This window comes from Coloeus monedula, assembly GCF_965178545.1.
Source record: "Coloeus monedula genome assembly, chromosome: 18".
NCBI lineage: Eukaryota > Metazoa > Chordata > Aves > Passeriformes > Corvidae > Coloeus > Coloeus monedula.
This window is the reverse complement of record NC_138798.1, coordinates 2,854,515-2,868,786: the sequence shown is the minus strand read 5'-3', so window position 1 is coordinate 2,868,786 and position 14,272 is coordinate 2,854,515. Positions and strand designations below refer to the sequence as shown.

At 41.1% G+C, this 14,272-nt stretch overlaps 1 protein-coding gene across 2 annotated transcripts in view; it reads right to left on the bottom strand.

Annotated features, from left to right (window-relative positions):
* Positions 1–922: 922 nt before the first annotated feature.
* The window catches only part of SBNO1 (strawberry notch homolog 1), a 31,813-nt gene continuing 18,463 nt past the window's right edge, over positions 923–14,272 (bottom strand). For both annotated transcript variants that reach the window (XM_082293240.1, XM_082293241.1), the window contains 17 exons: positions 13,833–13,984; positions 13,076–13,273; positions 12,638–12,808; positions 12,380–12,555; positions 11,496–11,627; positions 10,234–10,369; positions 9,694–9,806; positions 9,524–9,595; positions 8,981–9,080; positions 8,393–8,467; positions 7,998–8,144; positions 7,822–7,916; positions 7,597–7,689; positions 7,033–7,170; positions 6,445–6,521; positions 5,510–5,703; positions 923–4,620 (listed from right to left, as the gene is read on the bottom strand). In XM_082293240.1, coding sequence (XP_082149366.1) covers positions 4,478–4,620; positions 5,510–5,703; positions 6,445–6,521; positions 7,033–7,170; positions 7,597–7,689; positions 7,822–7,916; positions 7,998–8,144; positions 8,393–8,467; positions 8,981–9,080; positions 9,524–9,595; positions 9,694–9,806; positions 10,234–10,369; positions 11,496–11,627; positions 12,380–12,555; positions 12,638–12,808; positions 13,076–13,273; positions 13,833–13,984 — 2,212 coding nt within the window. In that variant the 3' untranslated portion in view covers positions 923–4,477. The remainder of the gene's footprint in view (positions 4,621–5,509; positions 5,704–6,444; positions 6,522–7,032; positions 7,171–7,596; positions 7,690–7,821; positions 7,917–7,997; positions 8,145–8,392; positions 8,468–8,980; positions 9,081–9,523; positions 9,596–9,693; positions 9,807–10,233; positions 10,370–11,495; positions 11,628–12,379; positions 12,556–12,637; positions 12,809–13,075; positions 13,274–13,832; positions 13,985–14,272) is intronic.

Below are 14,272 nucleotides of genomic sequence, written 5' to 3'. Positions count from 1 at the left end.
GCGGTTGTGGTTGCGTTACTTTGTTCCTGCTGCCAGCTCGGTCCCTCTCCAGCCCCCGACACGGAACCAAAGGCTGCAGCTGCCAGCACCGACCCCCTCCCCCCAAGTTCTCAGCATTCCCCTTTTAAAGCTCGTAGTGACCACAGAAAGTACCAGAAGTATTTTGTTGCTATTTGCAGCTGCACACTTCTCGCCCTGACTCCAGTCAACAGACTTGGCAAACCACTTAAATTCAGGGAACAACTGCACGGACACGGTCCTTCCCTGCAGCTGGGGAAGGGCCAAACCCACAGGACAGCTGCTGGAAGCTCAAGGGCTAAGTAAGAGACAAACAATTAATGGGATTTCTTATTAATCTCCAACTTTGATATAAATATATTATTTTTACCTGGCAATTAAAAATCTGCACTATTTTTTCCCAAGGTAAGAAAGTTCCATTACCTTAATTTTGCACATTTAGGCATGACAGGAAGCTCAACGTTTTCCCAGGAAATATGGTACAATAGACATCTTTTCTACTCTCAGTCACTGCCTTTCTAGAGAGCTTTTAAGACAGTTCACATTTAACATGAAAGTAGTAATATACTTTGATATGTTAGCACAGGGGGTAGAACTTAACTCTAGAACTCTGATTGTTGGAGCTCACCGAATGCAGGGTTGAAGATACCACTAAGTGGAAGAAAACAAATGTTTTTAGGATTAAAGCTCAAGATCTGAAACACTGAAAAGACTGAAAACTCAAATATTTGTTTCTGTGATACAGGCACTAAGAAGTGACAGACATTGGGTCCATTTCTCTCAAGGGAATGCGTTTTACACCAAAAATATAGAATAAACCCACAGAGCATCAAAAGGATCATGGGAGACAGACAATAGAGTTTTGGAAAAAATGATGACAACACAAAACATCTACAATGTACACACACACCCTGGAAGGTTTATATATGCTCTATATATATTTCAAAGTACACATAAGCTGCCCATGTGGCAGTTTGAGAAAATAGGAATACATCTTGGGAAGGTCATGAAGGAAAAAACCACAGAGAAAAACAAGAGTTATTTACATTCAATAATTCAGTAGCCTTTAACACCTCTATATACAAACAGGCTCTATATATGTACAGACTGCGCTGGGAGCCGAGTGAAGTTATTCCAAACACAAAAGAAAAATACAAAACCCCTTGATAATTCACTTGAACAAGCATTTACAGGTTGCAGAGATTTCTCCATTTACAAAGAAAATACTACACATGGAACAGAGAACTTGCATCTTTGGGGAACTTACAAGAGGTGTGTATTCCCAATGAACCACACAGCCACTGGAAAAAGTGGAATACTTGCTGTGCAAGGAGGTTGTTAAGGGGTTACAATTGCATTTATCATGCCAGACATATCTTAATTATGAAGCTAGTTAACAAGTCATAATTTAGTTGCTGTCAAGGGACAGTTAGAAAAGAAAACCCAAAATCTGGGTTTTCAATTCCCAAATCAACTCAAATATGTACCTTCCCCTCCTGCAGCACAATTCCAAAACCCCCACAGTACAGAAGTGCTGCCATTTTACATGAGCCCTCTGCCCTTTATAGGTTTTATACCCATTTCACATGTACAAAGCATTTTGTATTTCATTTTGTACAAAGCAGATCAATACCCTCCAAGCAGGAAAACACAGAGACCACTCTTGCCTCGTCTGGTTATTTATGACTTGACAATTGGTCTCTTTTCCCTCCCCAGGAGGATGTTTGTCTCACAGCCAGTGCTGCAAAGGGACACCACTCACTGTTCCTTACCCCATCCAGGGCTATTTATATTTCTTTTCTCCCCAGGTTTTATCAGCAGCTCATGCAGCAAACAAATACTAAAACCCACACCCCAAGCACCGACTAGGAATTTTCAAGAGAGAAAATGTTGCTGTAGCTTGAAGGCTGTTCTCTTTTTTGGATGTTAACCTTCAAGATGTTGCAACAGTCCAGAGCCATGGCTGCAGCTGTGTTAGTAACTGGATGGCAAAGCCAAGGCAGTGATGGTGCAAGGAGCAGGGAACAGGCAAAGAAGAGCAAGTAGAGGAATGGATTTCTGGAACAGGAACAGTTCCTATGGATCTTGGAAGTACTGTCAGCTTTTTTCCCCCTCTAGGGGACACAAGTCCATGGGAAGTTTAAAAGGTTGAAGCAATATAGTGTGGTTTGCTCATCAGTACAGGGAATATCAGACTTGCTCATCCCAACAATGAAAGTGAGCACAACCAGGCTGAGAAGAGCACTTAGGAACTGAGTGTATTTAAATCATTATTAAAAAAAAAAATTAAAATCACTAATTGTGAATCTACCACTTCCAGAACTATTTTACTGAGGATCAAGACCTAAAATGCTATGTCACCATCTCAGATGGCAGAAGTTTCTACAGCAAATAGCAATTAAGCAGCAGAGACAGGGCAGTCCACACACAGCCTGCTGCAGTAGTCATCTGTCAACACACTCCTCAAAATCCCAGCCCTGCTCCTGGAATGGATGCCAAATACATCCACTGGTGGGTAGAGAACACAGGAACAGCCTCCCCCACACCCTGCTCTCTAGAGTTTGCCAGGGCATCACCAGCTCTCAGCGCTATGACAGCACTCAGGCTCCCTTCCCTTGCTCCCAGCAGACTGAAGATCCCTCAACACCAACCACCTGCATTCCAGGTATTTACACAGGCGCAGCAGGACACGGGCATTTGTTCCAGACCTGCATTTCCAGTTAGTCCCAAGCATGAGCAGGGGGTCATCCCTCCCCACCAGCTCAGGCTGGGAGCTGAGGGAAGCGTGCAAACTTCCTTCCCTGGCAAGCAGGGGCTTGGTGACCACAGAGCTGTGGCACAGGGAGCGTTAACTGAGCCTCGGGAGCAGTAATTCCCTAAGGAACCCACTTCAGCCTCAAGCTGTGGAACTTCAGTCCCGCTCTTTCTGACCCTTGAGTGGCTCACTGAGGGCTTCAGAGGTGCCACACCTGCAGCAATCCTGCTCTGGCAGCTGAGCCTTCCTTAAACAGACATGGAGGTTTAAACAGAGTTTAGTTCTTGCCTCATTAGTGAGTTCAGCCGAGAGATTTGGGCTGCAAGACAGAAGCCTGGTTAGAGCAGCCTGGAAGATGCCAAGTCCTGTCGAATTCCAATTGTACAAACTTGTTAGTATTTTTGGAATATGGTGATTGCCTAAACAAGACTCCACTTCTTGTTAGTACAATAACTTTTATTTGACATCTACAAGATCATTATCTTGTAGTTTTTTGGACAGGTTTATACAATCTCAATTTTTCAATAGTGCAACCTGTGCAAGCAAGAAATGACAAACATTGTCCTTCACTTTCTTATAAACATCTACTATTATAGGCAAAACAAAACTTACCCATATTATAGATAAGTGACTATTCACATTTGTACATTACAATTTCTTTTTAACAGCTCCAGATAAACTCTACAATGTCTTACAACATATTAAACAGTATTCAAGTTACTGGGTAACAGAAACAGCACATACAGCGGAACCCTCAAGTGTTTCCCATTCTCTAATTTACAGCTCAAGTAAGGTTTCATCTTACAAGTGACAAATTAAATTACGTTAATGAAGTAAAAAATATAAGATTGTATGCGAGATGGAAGTGAATTTGCACTTAAGTTTCCATAACCACCTCAGATTAAGGAAATGCTTCAATTTAAGGAAAACAGGCATCCAGCCATCTTTGCAGTACACATTAGGAATACATTAATACATTAAAAATGAACTAATTTTAATTTAAGATGTTTATCACAAAAAGAACATGTTGTAGACTCAAATATATAACTCCCAGGAGAGAACCAGAAAAAATGCAACACCTGGGTATAAACACTATAAAAATGCAATAACCGATGCTGTACAACTAAGATTGTGTTTCTCTCTGAATTCCTGTCTCGTGTGTTTATCCTGTCCATGCCCGTTTCCAAAGACATGCACTGTCAAACAGAAACTGGGAAGGAACCTGAATGCATGATGTGCAACCTCTAGGTTTCATGCTTTTATAAACTCAAATTGAAGAGAAAAACCCAATATATTTTTTCTATATATATACTCAATACATGCATTCGAGATCTCCCACAGCAATGGCATCGATGCACTGCGTTAAACCCTGAGCACTGTATGACAAGATAAAAATAAAGCCTGCTTGGGGATTTTCAAGCATTTTCAAACAAATTGTGGTTTGTAGCTTAAAAGGCCAAAAGTAAAAGCAAACAGGAAGCACTACAGAGAGCATAAGGAAAGACAGATGCACCACCATAAACAACTGCTGGCTTTCAGTTCTACCAACCTTTTTAGATCTCTTTATTCCCAAAGTATTTGAGAGCACACAACTGAACTGAAAAAGTTATATTTCTTTGGAATCTGTCCCTGATTTTTATGCAAGTGATATGCTTTTACAGCCTTTTCCTCAAACACCAAAGTCAACACCTGTAGCTTGTCCTCTTATGCGTTGTTGAGGTTGGTGATGCTCTGGGGGTGGTGCTGCTGCCAGATCTGCTGCTGCTGCACTGCGAGCTGCTGCGACTGGTCGGACGTCGACAGGAGGTTCACGAGGGGCGACACACAATTTGCAGGAATGATCAAACCTGAGAACAGCAACACATCAATGGTTTCATAAACACAGCAACAGTTTGTTCATTAAGACCTCAGGCTGGTGATTCCACCGTTTAATTTATGCAACATTCAACAATGACTGTTTCCAATGTCAGGTCTAATCAGCACAGCCCCAAAGTCCTGCTCCTCAGTCCTTCACCATCCTTTAGGCAGTGAAGTGGGAGAAAGAAGTTCCCATTTTGCCTGACAACAAACTTTATTCTCATGTTACCTGCTGTCACAAGTCGGCTATTTTTGCTTTTCTGGTCTCACAGAATTACATCACCATGAAAGTTTAAACACGCAAAAACCTACTTCCAACATCCCAGAAAACTGTTACTAGAGGAGAAGCTGCCATGGTACTGGCACATCCACAGGAAGTCCTCATTTAAAAAAACATTTGGAGAGTTCAGCCTCTGAGGTCCCTGTTTTGAGGGCTTCACTATGAGGTTTAGTGAAGAGACAATCATCTTCAAGTCATTTTACACACTTTCAGTAGCTCGAAACCCATAAAACCAATTATTTCAAAGGCCTACTATTCACTGACAAAAGTGGAGCCGTTATGATGTCAAGGTAGCTTGGCTGGAGCAGGCTGCGTATGACTTTTTGCTGCAATAAATCCAAAGAACTAAGAGATTAAGTGTTCCAAAGCCTGGCTGAAAAAGAAACCCCCCTTCTTTAACCTGCCTTAACAGTGTTTGCACTGTATTGTATTGTTGAAGACCTGCACTTCTGCTCCTCCCCAGCAGACCTCTGACAAGCCTGTTCTATTTTAAGCATCTTCACACAAACTCAGCCATGTGGCTGTCAACACAGAGCCACTCACCAGTTACAGCCACCCCCTGCTCCAAGGTGCAGCAGAGCAGCAGCCCATGCACCTACCTACGATCCTCTGCCCATCTTCTGTCCTTAGGCGAACAATTTGCATTTTCACATTTGTGCCACTCACGGAGGCCAGGACTCCTTCCACCTTCGTCCACACGCTCAGCACGGAGCCACACAGGACGTAGTAGGTTCTGCAGCGGAGCCCCACCTCACACACCAGCCCCAGGCCTGCCTTCTTGCAATTGCCTCTCCTGCAGACAGAGAAAAGCTTTCAAAACCATTCTGCAAACAGAAGTATCTAATTTACTTAAAAATGAGACTTGAAGTCATTTCATGTGCATTCAGAGTCAAGCAAGGGCTGCACACACACTAAGGGAAGGATACTTTGACCACAGGTAATGGTAAAGCTTTGGGAAGGCTTGGCCTAGTTAAGCTCACATGTTCAGAATGCACAGACAGAGCTTTGAGTCTAAGATACCATCATTTAGGTCACCTGAGAACTGGAGTATGTTACAGGACTGGTATCTGATCAGGGTTATTTCAGAAGCTCCAATATTAATCTGAAACTTCTACCAGTTATGCAGTTCCTCAGGAATTCAGCCATCAGCTGAGTTCAGACACACAAGAGGCAGCAGAGAACAGCTGCTTCTGACATCGTCTCGGCACCAAACACTTCCCCCCCACTAACATTCGAACTATCAGACTACAATACCAGCACAGATTGAGACACTTCAAGCACAAGCTACTCCTGAGTCACTGTACTTCAGCTGAGTGTAATTTATATATTAGCATTCATCTCCTGTATTAGGACTTTAGGGCAAGTGCAAAGCTCGATGTTTTCACTCAGAAGTTGGGTCATTTAACTGGTCATGGGAAAACTTCCCTTAAGCAAGAAACTCAAGACTTTACATGAGTGACAGAAGAACAGAAGCAGTGATAAACCAGTCCAAGTGAAACAGGTAAGTTAAAGCACCACGTGCACAAACACTGACCAGTAGGCGTGGGTGCAGGTGTCTGCAGAGGAGTTGTACTGCTCCAGCCAGTGTGGCAGAGCATCCTCAGAAGGTACCTGGAAGAGTCATCCGAAGTGGGAATAAATTGAAACACATCAAAACTTACATAGAATAAAACCAATTTGGTCATTACCATGAGAAAGGAGGGAGCACAGACATCATGACGGTGTAGAGAGGTACAGCATCCTACATTACAGTAATTTTTAACTATTCATCTCAAAGGATGAGCAAAATGCTTAAACACAGCTGAACCTCAGAGCTTTTTCAATAATCCACCTGATCTGAGTTTCCTCAAGTTCTTGCAAATTCAACACTTGCTAGACCCTAAGGAACCTCATCTTTTATTACCATACCACAGGTAACTGATATGCAGAAAGAAGTTCAGAAATGGATACAGGAATGCCAAAATCACGTAGACCCGCTTAAAAAGACCCAAATAAAAGCTCTGCTCTGGAGAAAGAAGCCTAGTTTTTGACTTGCTAAAATTATACATAAATACAAAAAAAAAGAAAGCCCTTATAATCCTTTTCAAACTTTAAGTTAAACAAGCAAAATTTTAATGGTTACCTTCTTATATTTCTTTTTCAGGTCTGCACATGTTTCTAGTTTGAGTTGTTTCCCAGTATTTGGTCTGTATATTAAAAAAAGCTTCTTTTTAGGATTCACTTCTTTTACTAGAATTGCTGTTTTCTTGTTATTTCTTATCTGGGGAAAAAAAAAAAGACAAACCAAAAACTTCCTAAATTAAAACATGATGAAAATATCTACTTAAGTGATTCCATATCGTGTTCTTTACAGAGTAATAGGAGTGTGTAATAGTACAACCAAGGACAATAATACACCTCTAGAACACAGTAATCCACATTAACCTCACAGTGAAACCATAAGACTTCCTGATTCAGGTTTAAATAAGAGCTGCTGATTTGGGCTGATATTCCTATCAGAAAATACCCTGAGGAGGTAAAAGGGAGAATTTCGTACTTAGCGTTAAAAAAACCTCTCAAAATTAATTTTAATGTAAGACTCAAAGTATTTTGCAAAACTGAACAGTAATTACTTTGAACAGTAAGTTTTTCAGTTTAGCCCCCAAAACCTTCTTTGAACATAATCCAAGAGACAGAAGAATCTCACCTGTAGTGATAAATAAAATCCATCATCTGGACCTGTCTGTTCTGCCCAGATCTTTGTTGCTTCATCCCAAGACATTCCTCTCTCCACACTGATCTACAAGAGAGCAGTGCAGGGGTATTTGAGTGGGAGCAGACTTTAAACCAGTTACATAGGAACTGAACACGTTGTAAAAACTTACTGGCAAGTTTTATTAGTTCCTACAGAGATGGTACAGGATTAACTTACTGTGTACAGCTCTACATGTCCAGAGGTAGAATATCCAGGAGTTAAAAACTTCTTAACATCTGCCTTCCTCACCTTCTCATCCCCAGAGCCCAAATCTGGAAAGGAAAGCAGAGTTATTGTGTTGCTCTATTCTCACTGAAGTTCAAGTGATCTGATCTGTGAAACTATTTACTCACCTAAGATGCCCATGTCATATCTTCCATTCTTTTTAGCATTTTGAATAACTGCATTTAACGTGTCAGAGAAGTACTGGAACAAAGCATTCTGCTGATGGACTTCCATACCAAGAATTCGATTCAGAAATTTCCCTATATTGTTGTAATCTTAAAAAAGAATAAGAAATACATGTATGAGGTCAAAGATTAAGTTTGATAACCACAAGCCCTCAGTATTCAAAGACTCTTACAAAGACTATTTAAATACATTCTTCCAGAAATGAAGAAAACATTAAGTTCTATAAAAAAGGTCACTTTTTAGATAGTTACAAGTTCAGTTCTGCTGCTGGGAATCCACTGTCACGACATAAGATATTCCCAGGGACATTCTACAGATACACTGAACACCCAAATACCTTTATCGAGCGTCAGTATTCCAGATCTGTCTTCTACATTTATCAAGCCTACGCCAATCAATCCCTGACGAACATCTAGGAAAGAGAAAAGTTAAATCATAGCTGCTTTGCCATCTAAAAATAACCCCATGAAGTAACAGCTTGTTTAGCCATAGGATCCGATTCCAAAGCCTCTGACACCCCTCACTTCCCATTACTTGCAGTTTCTACCTAATCCATCAATAAGCAAGACACAGCTTTGCCTTCCGTCCCTCCAGGAAGCACAGGCAGGGGAAAGCACCAATGGCACCATGCATGAGAACAAGATATTCCAACAGGTAATGGGGAAATGAAGGTAAAGAACTGTTTAGAATACACTGGCCAAGCAGATGCAGAACATTCCTTATACTGAGAGTTCACAGATCTGGTTTCATGCATGAACTTCAATGATCAAACGAAGTGCACAGACTCTCACTGGGTGTTACTCCCATCTGTCTCAGCTGAGCATTTTAAATTGTAACAGTGTTTTACAGCTTTACAATCATTTAAATTTTCTACATACTGGAGAAGGATCAAAAGGTAGCTATTGCAGCCAGTGCATCATTTTACCTTTGAAGAAGTCTCCAGGAAAATCAGGAGGAGGTGAGACCATTGGGGAGTCCAAGTTCACAATGGATTTCATAACAATCTCCAAAGCATTTCTGCCATACTGTGTAAGAAAAAAAGTTGCTCTATCAATGCCCTCCAGTGTTGGCTCCTCAGCCCCAGGCACACATGGTTTAACAGGTATTTTTAATTCACAATAAAAAGCTTTTCTGTGCAAGAGTGAATTATTACCTTCATGTAGTGTATTTTATAACCGAAAACAGCTCAGTCTTAATTTTTAATTACCACTGCCAAATTAATCTTTCATTGTGGCTTAAAGGACACACACCATTTACTTCAGACTTTGGTTGTTTGCAAAACCAGAAGAGTGATTTACACACGTGTGTTCCACATGGCTTCACAAACAGAATTATGGGTTACAGAAAGAGGCCTTCCATCAGAAAGTGAGACAGTTAAAAGTAAGAGATGGAAAAGAACCTTCCTCAACAGGTCATTTGTGCAATAAGCACTACAGCACGAGTTCTCCAACAGAAACAGAATTGTCACCTTGTTGTCAAAATTGAATCTGCTGAGGTCTCGAGTTTCTGTAGCCCGTCTGTCCCCGTGGGTGAGGGCTCCCTGTTAAGACACACCAGTGCCATTAAATACAACTTTTAAGACAAATAAATCTAACTTGCATTTTCTCAAGAAGGATCAGACCTCTTGAAACATCTTACCAAGCTCTCCAGTCTTTTTGCAACTATAGATGCAAATCTTTGCTCTCCTGCCAGTTCAGAAATGAGGAACACATACTCTGGAGCAGTCACTTGGTTGGATCTATGAGTTCTTCCTGGATAATGAAGTAGCAGCACATATGTTAGATAAATTCTACTTCACTGAATATTTCTAATAAAATATGAACTGTGAAGAGTAAAGAAAAAAGCTAGAACTTAATCCTGCTAAAAATTAGTTTCTGCTGTAATACAGCAAACAGAAGGCAGCACACACAACTCTAAAAGTTGTGGTGACTTTTATAAAGACACTTCATATGTGAATAAAACTCCAAAGCTGCAGCATAAGCTTGTTTGCGAGGTTTCTTTCAAAGCTTTCAAGACAAGTAGCTATGACCACAGATAAAGCTGATTCTGTTCATGGGTACAGGAGACTGGAGGGGTCCTTAGGAGGTTGCCTACTCAATCTGATTTTCCAGGAGCTAGCACTAAGTTCAGTTGTTATTCCCGAGTCTGCTGGGGAAGGACACACAGTGAGTGATTTACCAAACTGCTGGATGGCTCTGTCCGCGCTCCAGGGCAGCTCCAGGGTCATGTGAACCCTCCGCCTCTGGTTCTTGGCCCTGCGGTCTGCTTGCAGTGAGATACCAGAGCTGGCAGCCTCCGAGATGATGGCGATGTTCTTTTATTGAGAAAAGAGCTGTTAGTTAGCAATAAATCCAAGACCAAGCTTCAGTTTCCAAAAAAAGGTCTCATTTTACAACTATTACCAAACATGGGTCTGGAATGGCTTCACTGTTACTCACAAGGCAGAGGGAGAGCAGAAAAGGTGTGGCTTTCTGTATCATTGTTAGAAATGCTAATGAATTTTTCTGAGTGAAAGGAGGGGATTTTGTTTCACTTTTCAACAACTCCCTGTGCAAACAAAGACTCGCCATCCCAGAGGGCAGCTCTCCCTGACACTGACCTGTACTTCAGAAGCAAAAAGGGAGGGACACAGACTTGCTCCAGTAGCAAGCCACAGAAAAAACAAAACATTGCTGCTAATGCTGTACAAGGAAGAGGATCCAGCCATTCCAGTGCCTGAATGCATTTGCCTTGAAAGAATGTAAATGTTTGGACTGTGCACAAGTCACTTACAGGAACCAACTCTTTACCCTCAAGTGTCACAACGGACCACACAAGTTCTGCACACAGTGACATTTGCTCCATTTGCCCTCTTGTGGCAGCACGGCCCAAGTGAAGCACCGGGAAGGGCTTCCCCTCCTCCCACCCCCTTCTTTTATCAGCTGCAATTCTACCCTTATTAAGGTCAGGATTTTCTTTCAGAGTGCAATGTTAAGCACAGAAGCCATCACTCCCCCCAGTGTTACTTCTCGATCATTGTTAAGGTTAACACACCCCACCTTTTCCTCTCACCCCTCACTGAAAGTATTCATACAGTAGTATTCCCCATTTCCCAATTTAATTATTTCCTCTTGGAAGGAGATCTGCACAGTGACCCAGATCAATGAATCAAAGATATGAATCACAAATCTGCCTTTTAAACACATATTGTTCTACAAAACCAGCTTAAAGGTGCCAGCTTTGAATTTGGCACATGGGTGCACACCAAGCACAGGCCTCCCAAGGTCACCCAAACTACAGCCTGACCTTTAAACACGCTGGATTTGAAAAACAAAACACTCAGCAGTGAACTGAAAGTGCTTCTTAACTGGTACTAACAGTACCTGCAAGTCACTGTTGATAGCTTAGTGTTACTATGGCATCTGGCACATTTTTCTACAGTCTATCTCTTCAAGGATTACCTTATCTCCATCCATGAACCTCTGCTTTTCTGTGATGTTCAGGATTTCAACAGGCACATCGAGTTCAGACCTTGACTCGTAGGAGATGCTGCCATCATCGTTGCTCACCACCCTCCCTTTGCGGCCTGTCATCTTTGAAAGGGAACACAAGCTCAGTGTGGCAATACCGAAACTACCCCAGCACCAAAAGCTCCAAGCAATATTATTTATCCACATACCCACATTAAAATAGTCAGTAATTTACTCCAAGTGCAAAACTACATTAGAGAACGTGGGTTACTTTTTGGTTGATGCCAGTATCTGTTATGTGGAACATGACAGTGCAGATCTACGTAGAAATGATGTTGAATTTATTACGCTATTGTTCCTAAGGGATTTACCAGCATCACTAAAAAAATAAACCAAAGAGCCAGCTTAGGTGGCCACTGATTTTAACAGTCTTTTAAATCACAGTGATGCTGCTTCTTGATAGAGACAGGTAGCTTAAAGACATGTTTCTGAAGTTATTGAGAGATTAATTAATCAGGCTTTTCATTAACACATAAAGGTTCTTAGTCTCCACTGCCTTGGAGGATGAACTAAAGCTCCTGCCTGTTTAATACACACCAGCTGCAGATTGAGTACAGCCAGTCAGAAAAACACCAGAGTAAAGCAAAAGAGTAACTGGTATGATTTACCCAGCTAGAAACTATCCAACCTCAGATATAACAAGTTCACCCACTCAGAGCTCCTCCCTGTATTTTAATACAATTTTCAAGTTTCTCATTCATTCAGAGGCATCCAGCAGAGTAACTTCTACTCCCATCCCTGAGATTACTGTCTAAAATTGATAAACAACCTTTTTAAAAACATACTTTCTTTTTTACGTGTGAACACCAGCCTACCTCTGCAACATTTTCAGGACCACCCAGTTCATCTATAAGCTCATCCAGTGTATTAGGTGGAAGATCTTCAGCCAGCTTTTCCAGTTTATCCAGCAGTTCTTTTTTCATTTGTTGGGCCCTTTCAACAGCATCCTGACTCGTTACAAAGCTGCTGTTTGTGTTACTGTTTGCTGAAACTTAAGAAAGACTCTTTGAGATTTAGAATTTTATTGCCTAACTGCTAGGAAATGAATCAACATCAAAGAAAGCTGTTCTTACCAGACGTGTTGGTACTAGAAGTGGTGGTTCCAACGGTGGAAGTGAAGCAGCTGGGCCGTTTGGATCCCAGACCAGAGGCTAGTAAGGCACTTTGAATAGAATCTGGGTCTATGCTTTTCTTCTTTTTCTTTTCTTTATTTTTTTTATGCTCTTTTCTAATCAACCAGGGATCTGAAGTTAAAAAGTTTAATTTACTAAGCAGCCATCTTTCCCTTTGAAACAATTCTCATTGCATAAAGTGACGTACAAAAGTCTGAATTCCAGTGTACAAAAATCTAATTGAAGTTTCACATTCTACTACTAATTGCAGTCTCCCTGGAACTAAACTACATGCTTAGTAAACACTTATTTGTGGCTCACTGAAATGTTTGGGAAGACTTTCTGCTTACTCTCTGCAAATATGGCTACTTGCTTGATGAAACACTTAGACTGTCTTACCATCTTCATCATCTTCACTGGATTCATCTCTGAATGGGTTGAAGTCATCATCGTCTCCAGAACTCAAAAATTTGGAGCTCTCATTGTCACTTTCTTCATTGTCTGAAGCATCAGACTCACTCTCACTCTCATCAGAGCTGCTTCCTGCAAGGCCACCTGTTTTGCGAGCTTTTTTGGCTTCTCTGCTTATTTCTTCACCTAATTCCACCATCCCAGAAGAAAAACAAGTTAGTTTAAACCTTGTAGTCTGCACACTTTGAGGTCAGTTTTACCATACAAACTAGAAAAATATTCAACTGTTGAAAACAGAACTATTTAAAAGAATCTAAGTTTTAAGCAAGACCTCTCTCCCAAGTTTTTTATGATCACCTACTTTCAAGATCATCAGTTTGGGAAGGGGGTGCTATTAGGCTTCTCTTCACTGAGCCTCAAGACAAAGAAAGCTATTTGAGTGACTACATCAGGAATTGGTCTGACACATGGAAGGCATTTTGGGATATGGTTCCATAGCAGATCAACCCAATTTTGAGCAGAATTAACTAAAAAAAGTTTACAGGTTATATTGCTTCAGCAGCAATATAGCATCTATTAATGGCAATCTCTAACAGCAGCCTTAAGAGACCTGCAATACATCAATACATGCTCCCTCATGGATGACTACAGATACTCCTTTTTTTTGTCCCCTCAAAGTTCACTCTTAGGCAGCTCTGAAGTTGACATTTTCATTGTGGCATTAGTGTAGCAACTTAAGCATTACCTTTTCGTTTCTTTATTTTGTTCTCCTTGCAAGGGCTGTCTCGGGGTGAATTGTTATTACTTTGAGCAGTCAGGTCAATTCCCAACAAGCTAAACAGCTTCTTCCTGTCAGGAGCTGGAAAGTGCTTTTCAATAAGAGACTGGAATACTCCTCTGTTAAAAAAAAAAAAAAAAAAAAAGGGGGTTGCTCAGCACAATTTGCATTTATTTGAAGTATAAACCTGTAACATTTAACAGCTTGACTTCTCTGAAGAATGACTCTGTGTGAGTGCAGCTGGGCACTCTCTGTATTATCACCCACATTACTGTAGCTGTCACCTTCTTAAAAGCAGGAGACATTTATTTTACAGCACTGCTATAACTTGTTAAATTTGTTTTAGGTAACAAATAGCATTGCTACTGCCATTTTTTACTGCTCAATTTAAGTAAAAGATTAAGTTA